The 19,730-nt window shown below is 39.0% G+C and overlaps 1 protein-coding gene across 1 annotated transcript in view; it reads left to right on the forward strand.

Moving 5' to 3' along the window:
- Positions 1-19,730, forward strand: part of TRPC3 (transient receptor potential cation channel subfamily C member 3) — a 74,277-nt gene that overhangs the window by 25,928 nt on the left and 28,619 nt on the right. The window contains exons 3-5 of the mRNA XM_055550262.1: positions 4,417-4,605; positions 15,167-15,331; positions 18,015-18,231. Coding sequence (XP_055406237.1) covers positions 4,417-4,605; positions 15,167-15,331; positions 18,015-18,231 — 571 coding nt within the window. The remainder of the gene's footprint in view (positions 1-4,416; positions 4,606-15,166; positions 15,332-18,014; positions 18,232-19,730) is intronic.

Genomic DNA, 19,730 nt, shown 5'->3' on the forward strand with positions numbered 1-19,730 from the left:
TCTTATTTTTTATCCTTTACTTTTCTTATCTGTCTGCTTTTCATCACTTTGCCTTCTCATCCCACACTCATGTCCATCTGTCAGGACTTTAGACAGAAAAAATAGTGCTTTCACAGCACTGACCCAGAGACTGCCTCCCTTGAAAGTGCAGAAAGTGAAGCTTCTTTCTAAGTCAGGGTCACTTAATCTGCCCTATTCCATGGTGTTCATTATATTCTTTCCATAAAGACTTTGAACTTAAAGCATTAGCCTTGAAAAAAAGACATGATTTTTTTTCCATTTCAAATGCATATGAGTATTCATCTTATCAGTGGCCTGTAAGACCCAGTATCTCATCCCTCAGACTGCCATCACTTAGGTGCTTCAGAGAAAGTTCTCAGCCATCGTGCAGTCTTCAAAGGTCCTTGAAGAGTACAGGCAGCATGGTGCCAAAAACATATGAAGGTCATTATCCCAAGTTTGGACATTCTAGGATATAGATTTAGATAGATGAATGGAGGACAGCTTGGTGACAGGTTATTAAAGAAGTATTTTCAATGTGCAAATGCTGTCTGAAGCTATTCTGAGAAACAGAGTATTGGAGAGGCTGAGCTCCATGTTTCATCTTCCAAATGTCAGTGGCTAGGAAGCTAGCCATTTATTAAGCTGAAATTTCCTAATTCTGAATCAATGATGCACTTAAAAAAAGGCATTGTGCTTTCCCTGTGCCTCAGATTTTCCTTTTGTAAAGTAGAAAAACAATTTCAAGTTATATCACAGTAGGACAGTACTACTACTACTACTAAGTCACTTCAGTCGTGTCCAACTCTGTGCGACCCCATAGACAGCAGCCCACCCGGCTCCTCTGTCCCTGGGACTCTCCAGGCAAGAACACTGGAGTGGGTTGCCATTTCCTTCTCCAATGCATGAAAGTGAAAAGTGAAAGTGAAGTCACTCAGTCGTGTCCCAGCGACCGCATAGACTGCAGCCTTCCAGGCTCCTCTGTCCATGGGATTTTAAGGAAGAGGAAAATAAATGTAGTCCAAAAGCAAGGTAGCATTTGATAGCAGGAAAATACTCTAGGAATCATCCGCCTATACAGACCTCTCATTTTACAAGTGAGAAAACAAAGACAATAGCCAACATACCATCTGCTAAGCCTAGATTTGGGTGCCTAGAGTCCCAGTTCTAGCTCTTCTATGTAACATGCTGTACCTGGTAACATGGAAGCAATTCTGTAGTTGATGTGTACCAAGCACACTCAAAGCATTTAATCCTCATAGCAGCAATAATTTGCTGTGTGGTGTTAAGTTGCCCAGTCATGTCTTACTCTTTGTGACCCCTTTGACTGTAGCCCTCCAGGCTCCTCTCTTCATGGGATTTCCTAGGCAAGAATACTGGAATGGGTTGCCATGCCCTGCTCTAGTGGATCTTCCCAACCCAGGGATTGAACCCGGGTCTCCAACACTGCAGGCAGAGTCTTTACCTGAGCCAGTAGGGAAGCCCAACAGCAATAATAGATAGGCTTATTCTCATCAGAGAGTTCTCACCTTCTGAAATGAAGAAAGTGAAGTGAAGTTGCTCAGTTGTGTCCGACTCTTTGTGACCCCATGGACTGTAGCCTACCAGGCTTCTCCATCCATGGGATTCTCCAGGCAAGAATACTAGAGTGGGTTGCCATTTCCTTCTCCAGGAGATCTTCCCGACCCAGGGATTGAGCCCGGGTCGGCATCGTAGGCAGATGCTTTAGCATCTGAGCCACCAGGGAAGTCAGGAAGTGGTAGAACCAGTATGCAAATCCAGGAAGTCTGGTTTCATATTTATCGTTTTAACCACTACACTGTCCTGCCTCTTTTATTATTAGGGAAAGGATCTGACAGGAGCAAACCTGCTTAGAGTTGAATTTCAGTTTTCCTGTTAAGAATAAAAAGGGATTAAACCATGAACGTTAAAAACCTGCTGAAACCTGTAGACAGGTTGTGACGAGGCCCAGGCTTCACTGTTCTTCCTCTGGCTTGAGCAGGCCTTCTAGGTTTTGAGTTTCTGCTCTGTAAAGTGGGCTGCAGACCCATCTGGTAAATTTGTGGAGGACCATGGTAATGGAAAAGTCACACAATAAAGATACTCAATCAAAACTAAATTTAGAGAAAATCATTAGAAAATTTGGACCAGACGAAAGGTCTAAGTTGTGAAGTAGTGAGAGACAGGACCTCATGGTAGAACTGACAGAGTCAGCTGCCAGAGTTCCCTGGGAGCTCTGCATATATTGGCAAAATGGTATTCTGTAAGCCCAATAGAAGAAATCGCCATTACCTCCAGCTCTGATTATTTTCTGTACTTGGATAGCAGACTTCTTCCAGGAGGAAATGATTAAATTGTTATGAAAACAAAGTGTTGTCGTTGCAACTTGCTACTTCTTTTTTGCTTCTTGACTGATCTTTTAGTGGATGTGAAAAAAGCACAAAGCTTTCTATAATATCAGATAATTTACAGGTTATAATTTTAAAGATAATGAGTTATTATTTGGGTATTACTGCAGAAGTGGTTTCTATGTTTTATTCCAGAAGAGAAAAAAGTCTTTTTATACTTCTGATCAATGGAGAATTGGCCATCCTGTGTCATATCAAATCTTATAGAACAGTCTGAACTGCTGAGTAACAGGAGGAAATTTCATTTAAAAAATGTACTAAAAGGGGAGCTTTATATGGAAACAGACATGGATTTAATACTTCTTCTGGATGCTATAATAAAATATTTCATTAGTCTTCCAGGAATGGAAGGCAGATGGATATTTAACTGACACTCTGCATAGAAACCAGAGATTGAACATTTTATTAATTTTATCAGTTGCATGGTACCAAACTTGAATGGAAACCAAAGACTGAAGTTTTTATTCATTTTATTTGTTCCCTTTTGAGGGGAAAAGGATTAACTGCAACTCTTCTTTATCTGAATTTCTGATATCTGAAATGGAAACTATTCTAGTCTGTGTAGCCTTTAAACAGTCTTTCCTTTTATTGTTTATTTTAGTTGGTGTGGTGATTTTTGCACATCAAATCAAGTTAATTATTTAAGGGGAAAAATGGAAATTTTTCGTGTTGTATGAAGATGATTTAAATACTTAAAGTATGATATTTGGAAACCTAGAAATTCTGCCATCCTAAATATTACCCAGTTTTTAGACATGTACAGTATCTCAGGACATGTTGAAATGAGGAATTATGTTTTCCTCAAGTGTACCAAACTAGATTATCATCTGATTCATTTTCCTGATTTTAGTGAAAGTTGTAGAAGTGGAGCTGGGGGTTGCAGAAGTTAGGCATTTTCCTGAGAGATGGTCATTAACACCTGGATTGGAACCAATGGGCTGGAAATAGAGCTCCATTCAGAAGGTAGCAAGGAATTCTGACAAATGCCTTCTACCAGTCCATGGCACTATATAAATATGCTAATGAAATTAAAGATTCACAGATTATTTTTAGCAAGGTGTTAGTTCCAGTGGCCTGAAAAATTTTCTCTCAGGTATTGATATTCTGCAACCCTTGAGAATTCAATTATATATAATCAGACATTTCTCTCCTTCTAGTTCTACAGGACATGATAATGTGCCCTTCAGACAACAAGAAAAAAATACCCTCTGTGTTGGCACCTACCCTCCTCTTTGCTTTCACTGTAAACCGTCATCCTCAATCACAAATGTATGTCAGAAACACTGGGAGAGTGTGTTAACACACTGCTGCCCCTCATCATCAGTTTCTAATCAGGATGTCTTGGGTGGGGTCTGAGAATTTATGTTTCTAAAGGAAATGGCAACCCAATCCAGTGTTCTTGCCTGGAGAATCCCAGGGACGGGGGAGCCTGGTGGGCTGCTGTCTATGGGGTCACACAGAGTCGGACACGACTGAAGTGACTTAGCAGCAGCAGCAACACATGTCCAGGTGCTACTGAGGCTGCTGGTCTGAGGACTACAGTTTGAAAAGCGCTGTCTCCAATAAGGCAATGGATAGTAAACCAGACAGGTTATTTTCATGTATAGTCAGTTTTCTATGTCAGATCGCCACTTAAGGAATTTTCATCATAGAAATGGCTTTGTTTTGGCTTTAAGAAAACTACTGTTTATCTGTACAAGAGAGACGCAACTCTCTTTGATACTTTGGCCTTTCAGCATTAAGCATTTAACCACTATTTCTTAATGAAAACCAGTCACTTACTTGCACACCATTTTCAGAACTGTCTTATATGTATTAGGTCCTGGCTAAGGAGGGAGGTGGAAGCAAATCCAGCTGGTATCTAACTCAACAAACCTTGCATTAACCGGGGGGCTAAAACTTCCTGCCCAGAGTTAGGTAGACTTTTTCTAATTTACAAAACCCTTGAACACTTTCCACTGAACTAAAGCACATTCTCTGCATTAAACTCTAACCATCTTGTTCTTAGAATGACTATAGGAAGCTCTCCATGCAATGCAAAGACTTCGTGGTGGGTGTGCTGGATCTTTGCAGAGACTCAGAAGAGGTAGAAGCCATTCTGAATGGAGACCTGGAATCGGCAGATCCTCTGGAGATGCACAGGCATAAAGCTTCACTGAGTCGGGTCAAACTTGCCATTAAGTATGAAGTCAAAAAGGTGAGGGGCCTACTTTCATCCAGCTCCATATTGAAATAAACATGTAATATCAACTATGCCATAATCCTAGGAGAGGTTTTTAAATAATAAAAATAGATGTTATTGACAAAAAGATATTTTTCCTTTATGAAATAGATTAAATGGTATCATGGTGAAGTTGTGAGTCAAGTACCCAGCTCCAATCTTTTCCACTTTTTATCCATTGTCGGATCTTGGATAAATCATTAAACTTCTTTACATTTCATTTTCCTCATATAAAAGGAGAATAACACCACTTACCTATATCAGGGTTTTGGTGGGATTTCAGTGGATTAAGATACGCAAAAGAACTTTGTAAACTGCTCATAGCAATGTGGTTGATGATAATAAAATCTGTTACTTGTATACATTTTTGTAAGGCACTGTTGCATATGTTCTAGTGTTAACCTTGTTACAAGCCTTTGTAATTATCCATCTCATCTATAAAATAGGTGTTTGATGATGAGACTTCTATTCTATAAGGGTACTGAGGTTCACCGGACTTAAATGACATGTCTAAGATCATACAGCTATGGAATTTTATGCAGTTGCCAAAAAAATAAAAATTATGCTTACTTTTTTACTCTGGGTATTGCAGATAGAACTGTTACATGTATGTATTTGCTACTTGTGTGGGGCTATAAATAATTCATATCAATTATAGTTATGTTGTTCCACTCATAATAAAAATCTCAGCTATTCAGAATCTAATCATTTATGCATATTTTACATAACTTGAATTTTTATACTTTAAATCATGAGAAAGTAAGCTATTGTCAGGAGCATATCAGGTTTCATGAACTGGTCAATCTGTGTATAGTGGAATCTTCTCTTGTTCCTGCAGTGTGGTGTGGTGTTAAGAGGGCAGACCCTGGAGCTAACTTGCAAGAGTTCAAGTCCTGACTTGTCTTCTCTGTGTGACAGGACAAACCTATTGATCAATCTAAACCTTGTTCTGCTTATTGGTAGTGGAGACAACTACTATTTCTGTTATTTTAAGGATTACGTGAGCTAATGCAAGTAAAGTACTTAGCACAGACATAGTGTTAATACCCAGTGATTGCTCAGTAATTATTCAGTTCAGTTCAGTTGCTCAGTTGTGTCCGACTCTTTGTGACCCCATCACAGCATGCCAGACCTCCCTGTCCATCACCAACTCCCGGAGTTCACTCAGACTCACGTCCATCGAGTCAGTGATGCCATCCAGCCATCTCATCCTCTGTTGTCCCCTTCTCCTCCTGACCCCAATCCCTCCCAGCATCAGAGTCTTTTCCAATGAGTCAACTCTTTGCATGAGGTGGCCAAAGTACTGGAGTTTCAGCTTTAGCATCATTCCTTTCAAAGAAATCCCAGGGCTGATCTCCTTCAGAATGGACTGGTTGGATCTCCTTGCAGTCCAAGGGACTCGCAAGAGTCTTCTCCAACACCACAGTTCAAAAGCATCAATTGTGGTAATTATTAGCTAATCACATTTCTGCATTTGAAAATTCATTCTCAGAATGATGACTCTTGAGACTTCCCTGATGGTGCAGTGGCTAAAACTTTGTGCTCCCAATTCAGGGTACCCAAGTTCAATCCCTGGTTGTGGAACTAGATCCACAACTAAAACCTGTCACAGTCAAAATAAATAAATAATAATGATGATGCTTAAGTTCAGTTCTTAGTCATCAAAGACATTTCATGTTTATTGTGCTGGTTTGGTCCTTAGTGGTAGGTTATAGCCAGTTTAAACAGAAAAGAATTGAGTGAGAAATATTAGCAGGCTCACAGAATCTTTGAGAAGTAGAAGAGCAAGATTATCTAAGCTGTGCTTGCAGAAACCTTGCCCAGAGCTAGGCCCAGAACTGACCTAGTAAGGAGGTTTCTATGACCCAAACAGAACAATTCTGCTTCTGCTGCAGAGGGTCAGCTTCCTACCAACAGAAAGGACTTCCTGAGTCCTGCCTGTTGTAAAAGGCTCCTTCCAAATCAGAGGTATGCACACATGTCTCTGACCAGGGGAACCTAGGGCAGTGTTTGCACCCTAGCAGCAGGTGAGCATGGGGGAATCTGTGTGTGTGTGTGTGTGTGTGTGTATGTGTGTGTGTGTACACACAGTTCTACCACAATGTAGAGAACTTCCACATTGTGGTGTTCACAAAATTATAGTTGGCAATTAATGACAGATCTCCCCTCTACTTAATAAGAAGTGAAATGTGAAGATTCTCGTTAAATGTTGGTGTAAAATAACTTTTCAAGAAGTTGTCAGTAACAAGGTAATTGAATTGGCTCCACTGGCCCCTCTCAGAGCAAGCATGCTAGTTGACATTTTGCTGTACTGGAAGAAAAAGATAGCTTTGAACAAGATTGATATTAAACTGTTTTTAGAAAACTAGACATTTATTCACAGACCTTACAACAGGCATCTCTTGCCTTTAGCTCCTGAGAGGAGAGAATTGATTTCAGTTGTCACTGGTTCTTTGTCATTGCTTTCAAAGTGTCATATTAGCAGAGACAGCTCATCTACAGTTGTGCTTCTGTTAACCAAACTGTCTTCCAGAGTGAATGTCTTCTTGTATGTTAATTTTAAGTGAATTGATGTGTAGGGTTACAATGTATGAGGTGTCAGTTAATGATAAATTTCCTGTCAGTTAACCGCCAGAAAACAACAGCAAAATGTATCTGGAACTGAAAGGAGATTTAGGACTTTGCACATACTTCTGGTTTTGTCTATTTTATGCTATAAAATGAGTATTAGTTAAAATCTTTTATTTGGAATCTTCACCCAATAAATGTATATAAGAACTTTATTCTGGAATGCCCCCCAAAGCCGCAGATCCTCTTTCTTTCTCTCCAAAGATTCCTTCACTCTTCACTCAACACTCACCCATCTCCATCTAGCAAGGAGCAAAAATACTTCCACCCACTTCTGCTACTTCCTTTTCCCATCATCTCCTTTCTAGTCCCCTAGTAAAATAACCTCTTGGGTTGTAATATTCATGAACCCCACAGACTATGGCACTGAAATTGAGCATAGCTACATGCATGGCATTAGGATTTCAAAATACTTTGTTGTGAAATTTTTCCCCTTGGAATTTAATAAGCATATTTATTCAAATCAGTCCATAATTCCACCAAGGAAACCAGTTTTATATAATGCTAAATTATTTAGATCCCCTAAGAAACTCAAGATGTCTCTTCTACCATCTTTCCGATATCTGCTTCCAATTGTGATTCTGGGTCTATTGAGTTCTTTCTAAGCTCAGAGTTCCCAGGGCTTAGGTCTTCCCTAGGACAATCCCAAGGACAGGGGAACCTGGTGGGCTGTCGTCTATGGGGTCGCACAGAGTCGGACATGACTGAAGCGACTTAGCAGCAGCAGGAATCACTATGAGTTCACCCCAGGCCTTAGAGACTCAATGACAGTTAATCAAGAAAATGAAAACACAAAAGATCTGAATTGAAGTCTGAACATGAGTTTAATGTTTATGTGAGAAAAGATTTTTTCAGTATAAAAGCAGTAGAAAAAATAGAAAACAAAAATATAAGTTATTTAACCATATGTAACTTAAAACCTCTATACATCAAAAAGATCATAAAAAAGGTAAAGGGCCAACTAGGAAAAATTTTTTCTATACTATAACTTAGAGAGACAGAGGATTGATATTCTTTTTTTTTGTTTGTTTTTAAACAGGTCATTCCTTTCCCTTTAAAAAAATTGTTTATTTATTTTTGGCCACACTGGGTCTTCATTGCTGCATGTAGGCTTTCTCTAGTTGTCACAAGCAGGGGCTGCTCTCTAGTTGCGGTGCTCAGGGCTCCCTTTTTGCAGAGCATCAGCTCTGGAATGCATGGTTCAGTAGTTGTGGCATGTGGGCTTAGTTGCTCTGAGGCATGGGGGAATCTTCCCAGACCAGGGACTGAATTTATGTCCTCTGCATTGGCAGGCAGATTCCTAACCAGTGGACCACCAGGGAAATCCCAGGAATGATACTCTTAATAACCAAAGTGCACAAACAAATTTATAGGGAAAATTTCCAAAGGTCTATAGAAGAATAAGCAAAAAGCTTCTATAGGTAGGTAATTCACAGAAAAGAAAATTCAAATGACTAACAAATGTATTTAAAAATTTCAAACCCTCTAGTAATATGAGATGCATCAGTTCAGTTCAGTTCAGTTGCTCAGTCATGTCTGACTCTTTGCGATCCCATGAATTGCAGCACGCCAGGCCTCCCTGTCCATCATCAACTCCCGGAGATCACTCAAACTCAACGTCCATTGAGTCAGTGATGCCATCCAGCCATCTCATCCTCTGTTGTCCCCTTCTCCTGCCTCCAATCCCTCCCAGCATCAGAGTCTTTTCCAATGAGTCAACCCTTTGCATGAGGTGGCCAAAGTACTGGAGTTTCAGCTTATGCATATTATCATATAAATACCATCTGCCCTCACTCAAATTATTAAAAAATTAAAAATTATAAAAAATTACAATTCTCAGCACTTTTAGTGAAATGAACAATCATATAGTACTGGTGGGGGACAAACAATAAGACATTCTCTGTGAGGGAGTGGATGTTGAAGATTATTCATCTCTGAGTTACTTCTGAGTCTCTAAGGTAACTCATACAACTAAAAGATAGTAAATGTTGTTACTGTTTGCAGTTACACACATTATTCTACAAAAGAGAATGGAACAGAGTGGAGGGTGAAAAAAAAAGAAAAGAAAAGAAGTACAAGAAAAGTAACTTTTAGGCAAAAGCATTCGTTGTTTTCCAATTAGAGTAATGGACTATTTGCCCCCCAAAAGTCCCAAGCTCTAATTATGACTGTACCTCTGTCCTCTGACTTGTGGATTAATATCAATCCATACCCGCCCATAAAAATAACACCTACCTCAAGTGAGCCTTGTCTATTGTAAGGAAGACTGTGACAAAGATAAAGGATACCAGAACTTGATGGACCATTGAATCTGGACAATCAACCTCTTGAGAAAGAGGAGAACTTTCCTGAGTTCTTCCTCTTTCCTCTATTTCCTCCAACAGTGAGATTAGGTTTAACTATGGAAAGATCATGTAGAAAAGAGATATGCAGCAATATAGACACCTAAAATTATCCACTGTATTTGCAGAAAATGTGCAAAGAAGGTCCAGAAATTGAGCAATGCAATGAAAGAGTGGTAAATCCACTGCAGAGACTTTGGGCTGAATGTGTTGGCCGGAGCGGGAATGGGTTCTGCATGTAAGACCTCTGCCAGGTGTGTGCCCAGGCACGGAGAGGTAACAGTGGGTCTCCTGATAGCAGCATTTTGTATTTAGTAGGTTTGAAATACAGAAAACATGTACAGTATAAGTTTTCAGTATTTTTAAAATTTTTATATTTTTGAAGCATGGTTGATTTACAATGTTGTGCCAATCTCTACTATACAGCAGAGTTCTTCACAATTCAAAGAACTTCAAAAAGCCGAATGACCTAGTTTCTGTTCACAAGAATATTTGCTTTTAAATATTATAAACTGTGGCTCCAGCAATAAAAACAAAAACAGAGTGTTCCTACCATGTTTCTGTACAACAGTATTCCAGTATTCCCTTAAATATAGTTCTTGGAAAAGCTAATTTGATAAAGAAGACAGTGTAATGTGGATTTTATTTAAGTTGAAATTTATCAGCTGCCCCTATTGGTGGCTCAGTTTATAATCTATCAGTTATTTGGCAGGGAATAAAGTTTGTTCTCTATGCTCCAGGAGTTTTATTCCACTGAAAGACTGAGATTTTTCTTGTATGTCAAGCATTTTCCCTTTAAATCGGAAAACCTCAAATAAGGGTATTATTTCTGTAATGGTTTCAATTTATTGGTCCACTGAAGTTAGGAAACTGCATACAAATTTTATTCAGCTTGCTATGACTGGTGTGGCAGCACAAAGAGATGTTTTAGGAAGTAAAACAGTTTTAAGAGATAAAGGTTACTGCCCTATTTTGAAGTCATTGAAAACAGCAAAACTCATCTCCTAAGGGGATTAGCTTCTTTGCCCTCACTTACTACTATTATATTGGTTTTATTTTCTTTTAAAAACTGTTCCTTGTGTGCTTGTATTAGGATTTTAAATCATCAGAGGAAACTGTGTTTTCTTTCCGTGGATTAAAAGCAAACAACAGATGCCATATGGTGCTGTATTATGATCTCAGTCACGGGTGTAGAAAACAAGATTATGGTTACCAGGGATAAGAGGGGGAAGGGATAAATTGGGAGATTGGGACTGACATATACACACTACTATATATTAAATAGATATTAATAACTAATAAGAAACTGCTGCACAGGGAACTCTACTCAGTACTCTGTAATGGCCTATATGGGAAATGAACCTAAGAAAGGGCTTCCCTGGTGGCTCAGTGGTAAAGAATCTGCTTGCCAATGCAGGAGACATGGGTTCGATTCCTGGTCTGGAAGATCCCACATGATGCAGAGCAACTAAGTCTGTGTGCCACAGCTAATGGGCCTGTGTTCTGGAGCCCAGGAGCCACAACTAATGGGTCTGAAGTCCTGGAGCCTGTGCTCCACAACAAGAGAAGCCACATGCAATGAGAAACCCATGCTTTGCAACTAAAGAGTAACCCTACTCACCACAACTAGTGAAAATCCCTCCTGGCAACAAAGACCCAGCACAGCCAAAAAATAAATAAATAACTAAATAAAATCATTTTTTAAAAGACTCTAAAAGAAAAAATGGGTATATGTATAACTGATTAACTTTGCTGTACACCTGAAATGTATGCAGCATTTTAAGTCAACTATACTCCAATAAAAGTTTTTAAAAAGAAATAAAAAGGTAGAGTTAGTACTATGAGATACACCTGAATTAAGCTGAATTTTAAAGCTTAATTTTAAGCTGAATTTTAAAGTATAATAAATGCAGTACAAACAGCATGATTTTCGCTAGTATTTAACATATATTAAGTGTTTGCATTGTATTGTACAAGTTACACCAGGTCAAAGATTGATCTTTACATAAGGCCATGTGTAAAGGATTGATTTCCACCAAGTCTTTAGAGCTTTGTAAACCTTGTACAGTATAATTAATGCCATAAAGCATTTATAGATTTAAATGTAAAGATTAGCTCAAGGATGGAGAGGAAGAAGAGGGAGCCATGCTACAACATTAATATTTCTGTACTCAGGAGTTTGAGACCTAAGAAAGAAAAGCTGGACGCTCACAAAAGGGAAGTGTGTCCATCAATTTCATACGAACACATGCCCAAGTGTCTTTTAACTTCACGTGGATTTTCTGTTTTACAGAAACTTTAAACTATTAAAAAAAGAAAAAAAAGTGCATGTTGACTTCACAAGTGTTAATCTGGTTTGATGACATTGTATTCTCCACCTGTAGATTTCTCTGAATGCACCATCCTATTCCTAAGCTGCCTGGCTGGAGTCATGGGACTGCCTTTTATTTACATCTATCCCTCTTGGGATCATCCAGACCCCAAGACATTTGGACCAACATTCAAAATTAAGACTGTTTTAAATGCTGATTGTTTATCTTGGCAAGTACATGGACTCCAAGTCTCTGTTCTAATAACTTTTTCACATTTATGTAGAGCTTACTGTGTACCCTAGAGCAGGGACCATTTATGACTTACTGAAACAACTGATGCTCCCTTTTCATCTTCTTGAACCAAATACTGAACACCTGCCTGGCACCTATGAAGGGTTTATGACGTTGTAAAGAATAAAATGAATTAATGAATGAGACAGGCATTTAAGAACCGTGGAGGAGATGAGGATTTTTAATACAGAAGGAGGGGTGAAGCAGGAACATAAGGGTCCAGTAGAGTACAGGGCAGAAGTGGAAATTTGGAGAAATTTTCAGCAAGAATCCTAGGAAATTGTTACACAGACCCCGAGGAAGCCTTCAACTTTGATTATATTTCATCATGAGTTTAAATAATGGCTGCATTGGTCTTGAAATACTGTTTTCAAAAATTAGAACTTTGAAAGAGTTCTTGAATCTTGAATTTGGGAAGAAGATCTAATATATGCTTAGAAGCTGGCAATAACCTGTGAGCCTCTGGATCTGGGATTTCTATAACTGAATTGAAAGAAACTTACAAGATAAAATGCTCCCCTTTGCATTGAACTCAACAAGCAATAAAGAAAAATTGCACCTTATTCTTAGTAGTTTCAATCTCCCCAATCCTACTAGTTTCTGTTATTGGGGAAAAAATTCAGTTACGAATGTCAAACCTGATATTTGTAAATTCATCCTCACCACCTCTGCACAGAGTTGGCAGCTGTCATAGCAAAGTCAGTGGATCTCCCCAGAGGGCGGGTGCACACTGGGAGAAAGAGGTTTTATATTTTTTTTCTCTTCTTGTTTTAAAATTAGAACAGCTGATTGGAAACTATACACCACTGAGTGAAGACCTGTTTATTTCCTTGTAGGTATGCTATTGTTAAATATCCAAGTAACTAGAAGAATTGCCTAGAGTTACTAAAAAGCATTCAGATAATTTCCTGGAACTTGATTAGAGTTGAATGCTCTGCCTAGGAGGAACCACAGCTGCTTCTTTTGCATGTCAGAATTTGCAAAAACATTTCACATTTCACGAGTACTTCCTAACAGGTTCTCTGTTGTTTATTGCATTTATATAGAAGATAGTGATTCATTGATTTTTGTGTTGCTAAGCACTCTTTTTAAAAAATATATCAACACTCATAGTTGAATTGTGAGTGACCCTGAATAATTCCCAAGCTTGGGCAAAGTACACCCAGCCTTTCAAAGAAAGGCATATCCAACAAATGGGCACCTTTTGACATAGGGACCTTTTTACAGATACATTCTGCTCCCTGAATAAAGACAAGGCCTTAATGAAATCCCACTCCTTCTAAATAGATTCAGACAGATGACAGTGAAATCAGATGGCAAAAATAAAATAATAAAACAAAAAAATAAAATAGCGAGGTTTAATTTGCTTATTTTTTTTTCCTGATTAAAGCTGTAGTTATAAAAGAACTGATGGAGATAAATGTTTGTATGGGTTTTTTTGACCTCTGATAGAGGAAGCCACAGAAAGAGTACAGATTACTAAAATAGGAAGAAGTGGTATTTGATGCCAGTTCCTGGAAGCATAGCAAATGTGGATTAAGCATAATATTTGGAAATTCATTGAGTTTTTGCAGATCTTTTGCATATTTGCTATGGTAGAACATACATACACATAGGACACATCGTGTATACATTTTTCATAGATGTAGCAGTTTAGGAGTTGCTCATGGAACAATAAATCCAGCTTCCCAGGTGGCACAGTGGTAAAGGACCTGCCTGCCAATGCAGGAGATGCAGGAGACAAAAGTTTCATCTCTGGGTGGGAAGACCCCCTGGAGGAGGAAATGGCAACCCACTTCAGTATTCTTGCCTGAATAATCTCATGGACAGAGAAGCCTGGCAGGCTACGATTCATGGGGTCGCCAAGAGTCAGACAGGACTGAGCATGCACGTGTGCACACACAAAACAAAAACACATTTCTCGTTGAGCCATCAGTTCAGTTCAGTTCAGTTCAGTCGCTCAGTTGTGTCTGACTCTTTGCTACCCCATGAATCACAACACGCCAGGCCTCCCTGTCCATCACCAACTCCCAGAGTTCACTCAGACTCACGTCCATCGAGTCGGTGATGCCATCCAGCCATCTCATCCTCTGTCGTCCCCTTCTCCTCCTGCCCCCAATCCCTCCCAGCATCAGAGTCTTTTCCAATGAGTTAACTCTTCACATGAGGTGGCCAAAGTACTGGAGTTTCAGCTTTAGCATCAGTCCTTCCAAAGAACACCCAGGACTGATCTCCTTCAGAATGGACTGGTTGGATCTCCTTGTAGTCCAGGGGACTCTCAAGAGTCTTCTCCAACACCACAGTTCAAAAGCATCAATTCTTCGGCGCTCAGCTTTCTTTGCAGTCCAACTCTCACATCTATACATGACCACTGGAAAAACCATAGCCTTGACTAGACAGACCTTTGTTGGCAAAGTAATGTCTCTGCTTTTGAATATGCTATCTAGGTTGGTCATAACTTTCCTTCCAAGGAGTAAGCGTCTTTTAATTTCATGGCTGCAGTCACCATCTGCAGTAATTTTGGAGCCCAAAAAAGTAAAGCCTGACACTGTTTCCACTGTTTAGCCATAGGGTCCAATAAACCAAATAACAATTTTCTTTTCCATTTTGAACTGAATACAAGTAAGCTGGCAGACAGCAAGATGGGACATGTTTCCACAAAGAAAAGCATATGTCACCCATATTCCAGAGAGAAGTCTGTGAATATGGAGAGTTTCGATCAGAAAGAATTCTGATGAAGAACAACATCATTTGTGTTTCCACTTTAGTTCATGTAATAGTTCTGAAGAAACTTTGAAAAATAGAGGGAAGGTAAAGAATATTGCCAGAACCTTCCAATGCCTATATTCTGGAAAGATATGCATTAATATCTCTAGGATACACCTGCTTTAGAGTAGCTGGACTGTTGACAATGACGTGGTAACCTACCTCTCTCTCTCCTTCTCTCTCTGTCCCGACCAACAGTTCGTGGCTCACCCCAACTGCCAGCAGCAGCTCTTGACAATCTGGTACGAGAACCTCTCAGGCCTGCGGGAACAGACGGTAGCTATCAAGTGTCTGGTGGTGCTGGTCGTGGCCTTGGGCCTTCCGTTTCTTGCCATCGGCTACTGGATCGCACCTTGCAGCAGGGTACCGGCTTTTCCACCCCTGTTTCCTCTGTGGTTGGTGTACCATGTCCTTTGAGGATGAAAAAGGAAAAAGCTTCCTGCTTAAGGCTCTTATCAGTTTTACAGCTGAATGTTAATTGACTCAAGAGCATCAATTCTGCTTTTTAATGACTGGATTAGTTCTAATAAGGGATGAAAAAGGATTTGGTCCTGGTGGGATAGGTCCTATTCACAGGCATATAATACTTAGGCTTTTAAGATAAAAATCTCTGGCCACAATGATAGGGAGGAGGAAAAGCTGCTTCTGTGAAGGAGCAATCGTGTCCTATTTTCTGGCTTAATAAATAGTCCACCAGGCTGGCCTACGGAAGAGGAACAGCCCTACTGTGGTGGTTCCAAGAGACATTTAACTTGAAAACTGAAAAGGCAGCTTGGTTGAACCTGTGAAAAAGATCTGAGACTGAGTGTGTGAAACATGGTTGTGAACAGTGGTATCATCCAAAGTCTTAAAGAGAGTGCATACCAGGTTCCCCAAGCCCTTTGTTCCTCTAGGAGATTCAAAAAAATGTAGAATTGGGGTCTGGGGGCTTTTGGATTTTTGTAGATTCTTTATCTTCTTAGTTTTGTTTGAATCATTTTTGTTCACGACCTTTATCCCCCTCTCAACTTGGCCAGTATACAGTCCATTTAATTGTGCCTAAGAGATCCCTTAAATAAGATGCGGACAGGAATAGGAGTCACGCTAACAGAATCTGTGTTCGGTTAATGAAGGGCACTGCCAGGGAGAGGCAGCAGTTCTGAGATCCTTTAATCCTGTTTTTATATTCCCAAATCTGGTTTTGTTTAAATGGAGGCAGTTTCAGGCCAAATGAATCAAGGCCACTCAAGAGTGACCCTGGAAATCCGTCATCTGTCTTCCCCCACAGAGTCCTGCTTCAGGCCCATATATGTGAGAATATTCATCCATCTCACTTCATTGTTGATCTGCCCATGTAGTTTAAGGCAGAAAGGTTGTCATTTTGAGCAGTTTTGATCATTCAACTAAGTTCCTTTGTTTTGAATCATGATTCTGATAATACGAAAGACTAAATAAAAACTTACAGATAAGGAGAGAGTGTGCATTTAAAGCAAAAATTGTATCCCACTCAAATAACTTCCCCTTTCTGGGGGAAATGAATTGGAAAGGTTGGGTTTATATGTATGTGTCTCTTAGGGCCACTCACTCAGTTAAAACGTATTGGGTTTGAAGTAGGTATCTTGAAGTCCATTCTTTTTTCTCTTAGCGCAGCTGAGGATGTGTGGACTCTGCCCAACAGAGAAAGGAAAGGAGGGAATTGAGTTGTTCCTGGAGCCCGCATTTATACCTGCCATACACCACTTATCCTGTGGTGAAAAGATGGTATAGTAAGAATTCTCCACATGTATCCCATTTTTAAGATAGGCAGACTGCTTTTTTTTTTTTCCATGTTACTTAACATTTTCAAAGATCAGCCTTTAGAAGAAAAGAGACTTGGCAGCTCCCTGCAAATCACTTTGTGCTATGGATAAACTACCCGGACATGCCCTCTCTGCAGCTGTGGAACAGCACAGTGATATGTAAATGTGCGGTTTATTTTTCTATGTCTAATATGGAAAATGTGACATTTGTCTGTGTGCATTCATGTCCAACCCCAGAAATGCTTGACATTCTTTGGTTATTTGTTAACATCAAATTAAGGTTCTGGATATACAAAAACATTTGTTTGAAGTTACAGCCTTTTAAATGTGAACCTTGGTGCTTTTTAAGGTCACACACTGAGTTGGAAAGTAGGGTCTGAGAATAGAGAACTTATTTGATGAATCTACCAAATGTACCTAATTCTTAGACTGCAGAAACCCTTGGAACAGGGGAATTGTTTTTCACTTCCACCAAAACACAGAGCTCTTAAGGACATTATATCACAGGGGATTTTAAAACAGTTACCTTAAAATCATTATAAACTGAGCTTTAAAAATGCTTTTTCACTGGTTATATAATTTTCCAAAACCAGGGATGACTTTTAATATTAAGTTAACCTACTTAGAGGTTTTAATTACTGGGTATCTCTCTATTTTTTTGGATAGTAACAGATAAAATATTTATGTTGGTTATAATATTTTTTGCCTTTTTATATTGTACAGAGTACAAATTGATTTAGGAATAGTTAGAAGTGAAAGTTACTTCCATGGTAGTAAATATTTTTTCATCTTCAAAGGGTTTGTAATGTGCTACAAACACATCATAACATTTCAATTATAAATGAATGAGTCTACAAACTCATCATAACATTTCAGTTATAAAAAAAATACACATTACAAATTCGCAGTTTCTTTCCCTGGATTCTAAAAACCTTGACACTGCATAGTCTTTCACATAAAAATAAGAATAACAAGTATATGCCTTGTAATTTCCAGAAATGCATCTGTAAATGAAGTACATCCTAAGACAAATTGGATATTTAGAAACAATGAAGTTTGAAGACTTCTTAAATTATTCTTAAAGGAAACATCCCCTAAAAGGAGTAATTTTCACCATGTGTAGCTCTTCAGAACAAAAGCAGAATTTTGAGTGTTCTCACTTCACTTTTTTTTTTTTTATCCTATGTATATAGTAGTTTTCATAAGTGGAAGCCAGATTTTCTGAAGTTAAAGGTTTTGGATTGTTTTGTTTTGTTGCCTCATTACAGCTGGGGAAAGTTCTGCGAAGTCCTTTTATGAAGTTTGTAGCACACGCTGCTTCTTTCATCATCTTCCTGGGCCTGCTTGTTTTCAATGCCTCAGACAGATTTGAAGGAATCACCACATTGCCAAACATCACTGTTATCGACTATCCCAAACAGATTTTCAGGGTGAAAACCACACAGTTCACTTGGACTGAAATGCTCATTATGGTCTGGGTTCTTGGTAAGCCTTTTATTTTGAGTATTCTAATTTCTACCAAATATAGCATCTATATCATGATTGCCATTTTCTATTTAAAATTCTATGTTATGTTATATGGTGATAACATCACCATTGTAAGATAAACAGAATAGAAAGTAATGGAATAATTTGGCAGCTTGATGATGCTGACGGATATCCCTTACCACTAAATACAAATTTTATGAGTAACATGAGCTTAATTATAAATGCATTAATATTAATATCATGTTTCAGAAATTGAAATTCAATTATTGAATAAAATGCAACTTTAAAAATGTGACCCACTGTGATGATCAAGCATTTAATTGAAATAGTTCTGCAATAACCTAGTGGCCATTAACTGATGATTAAAGAACATTTATTGCTTTCGTTTCAGAGGTTTTTTTAAGGAGAGTTTCCATTTTAGGAATGTTTGTTACTTCACCTCACAATAGCCCATTTGGGGATTTTTTTCTTTGCTTTTTGTTGGCTGGGCTGTGAGGCATGTGGGATCTTACTTTCCTGACCAGAGATTGAAGCCGTGCCCCCAGCATTGGAAGAACAGAATCTTAACCACTATACCTCCAGAGAAGTCCCACAATAGCCCGTTTTGAACAGCAGCTATGTTAAAGTAAACATTTTAAGCAATATGGTAAAAAAAATGGAGATTGAAACCATATTATTGATTGATCACAAATCCAAAGTCAATTTTGTGTATTATTTCACCCAGCATGTTTCTTGGTATCATCTCAATTCCTGAATTAATGGATTGCTTCTCCTCTAATTAACTTCTATGGTCTTCACCTGGATCAAGTGATTGTTTTATGAATTTTATTTTGAGCCACTACATTTCTTTTAAAAATTCTACAGTACTTTCCCCTTATGTAGTCAGGCATGCCTGTGTGGTAGTCATATCTGACTCTCTGCGACCCTATGGACTGATGGGCTCCTCTGTCCATGGGATTCTCCAGGCAAGAATACTGGAATGGGTTGCCATACCTTTCTCCAGGGGATCTTCCCAACCCATGGATCAAACCCTCATCTCTTACACCTCCTGCATTGGTAGGCAGGTTCTTTACCACTGGTGCCATCTGGAAACAGTTGTTAAATTGATATATTTTGTCTTCTTCCCCCAGAACATTTTCTGCTTTCAGTTTCTTCATAATGCCCTAGGGCCTCCTGCTTAATTTTCCAAGAATTCCTCACCTTTTCAGCATTCAGCATGAAGCTGAGATGAGACGAGAGGGTAGGGGAATGAGGGAAGTGTTCCCGGATGATTGGAAAACTGTTCTTGTTAAAAGTGTATAGTAGGTTTCTCAATTAAGGGCTTATTTCTCCAGTAATCACCATTATTTGGTAATTAATCATTGTCATTTTATAAAGATGAATTTTCTCCTTTCCTCCATGTGTTTCATGGGGCAAAATCATTTGATTTGAAGAGCCTTCCTTATTTCCCTCCCTCCCTTCTTCCCTACCCCCATAAGAGTAGCACCATTTCTGGT

Source organism: Bubalus kerabau, chromosome 16 (assembly GCF_029407905.1).
Source record: "Bubalus kerabau isolate K-KA32 ecotype Philippines breed swamp buffalo chromosome 16, PCC_UOA_SB_1v2, whole genome shotgun sequence".
In the NCBI taxonomy this organism is placed as follows: Eukaryota; Metazoa; Chordata; class Mammalia; order Artiodactyla; family Bovidae; genus Bubalus; species Bubalus kerabau.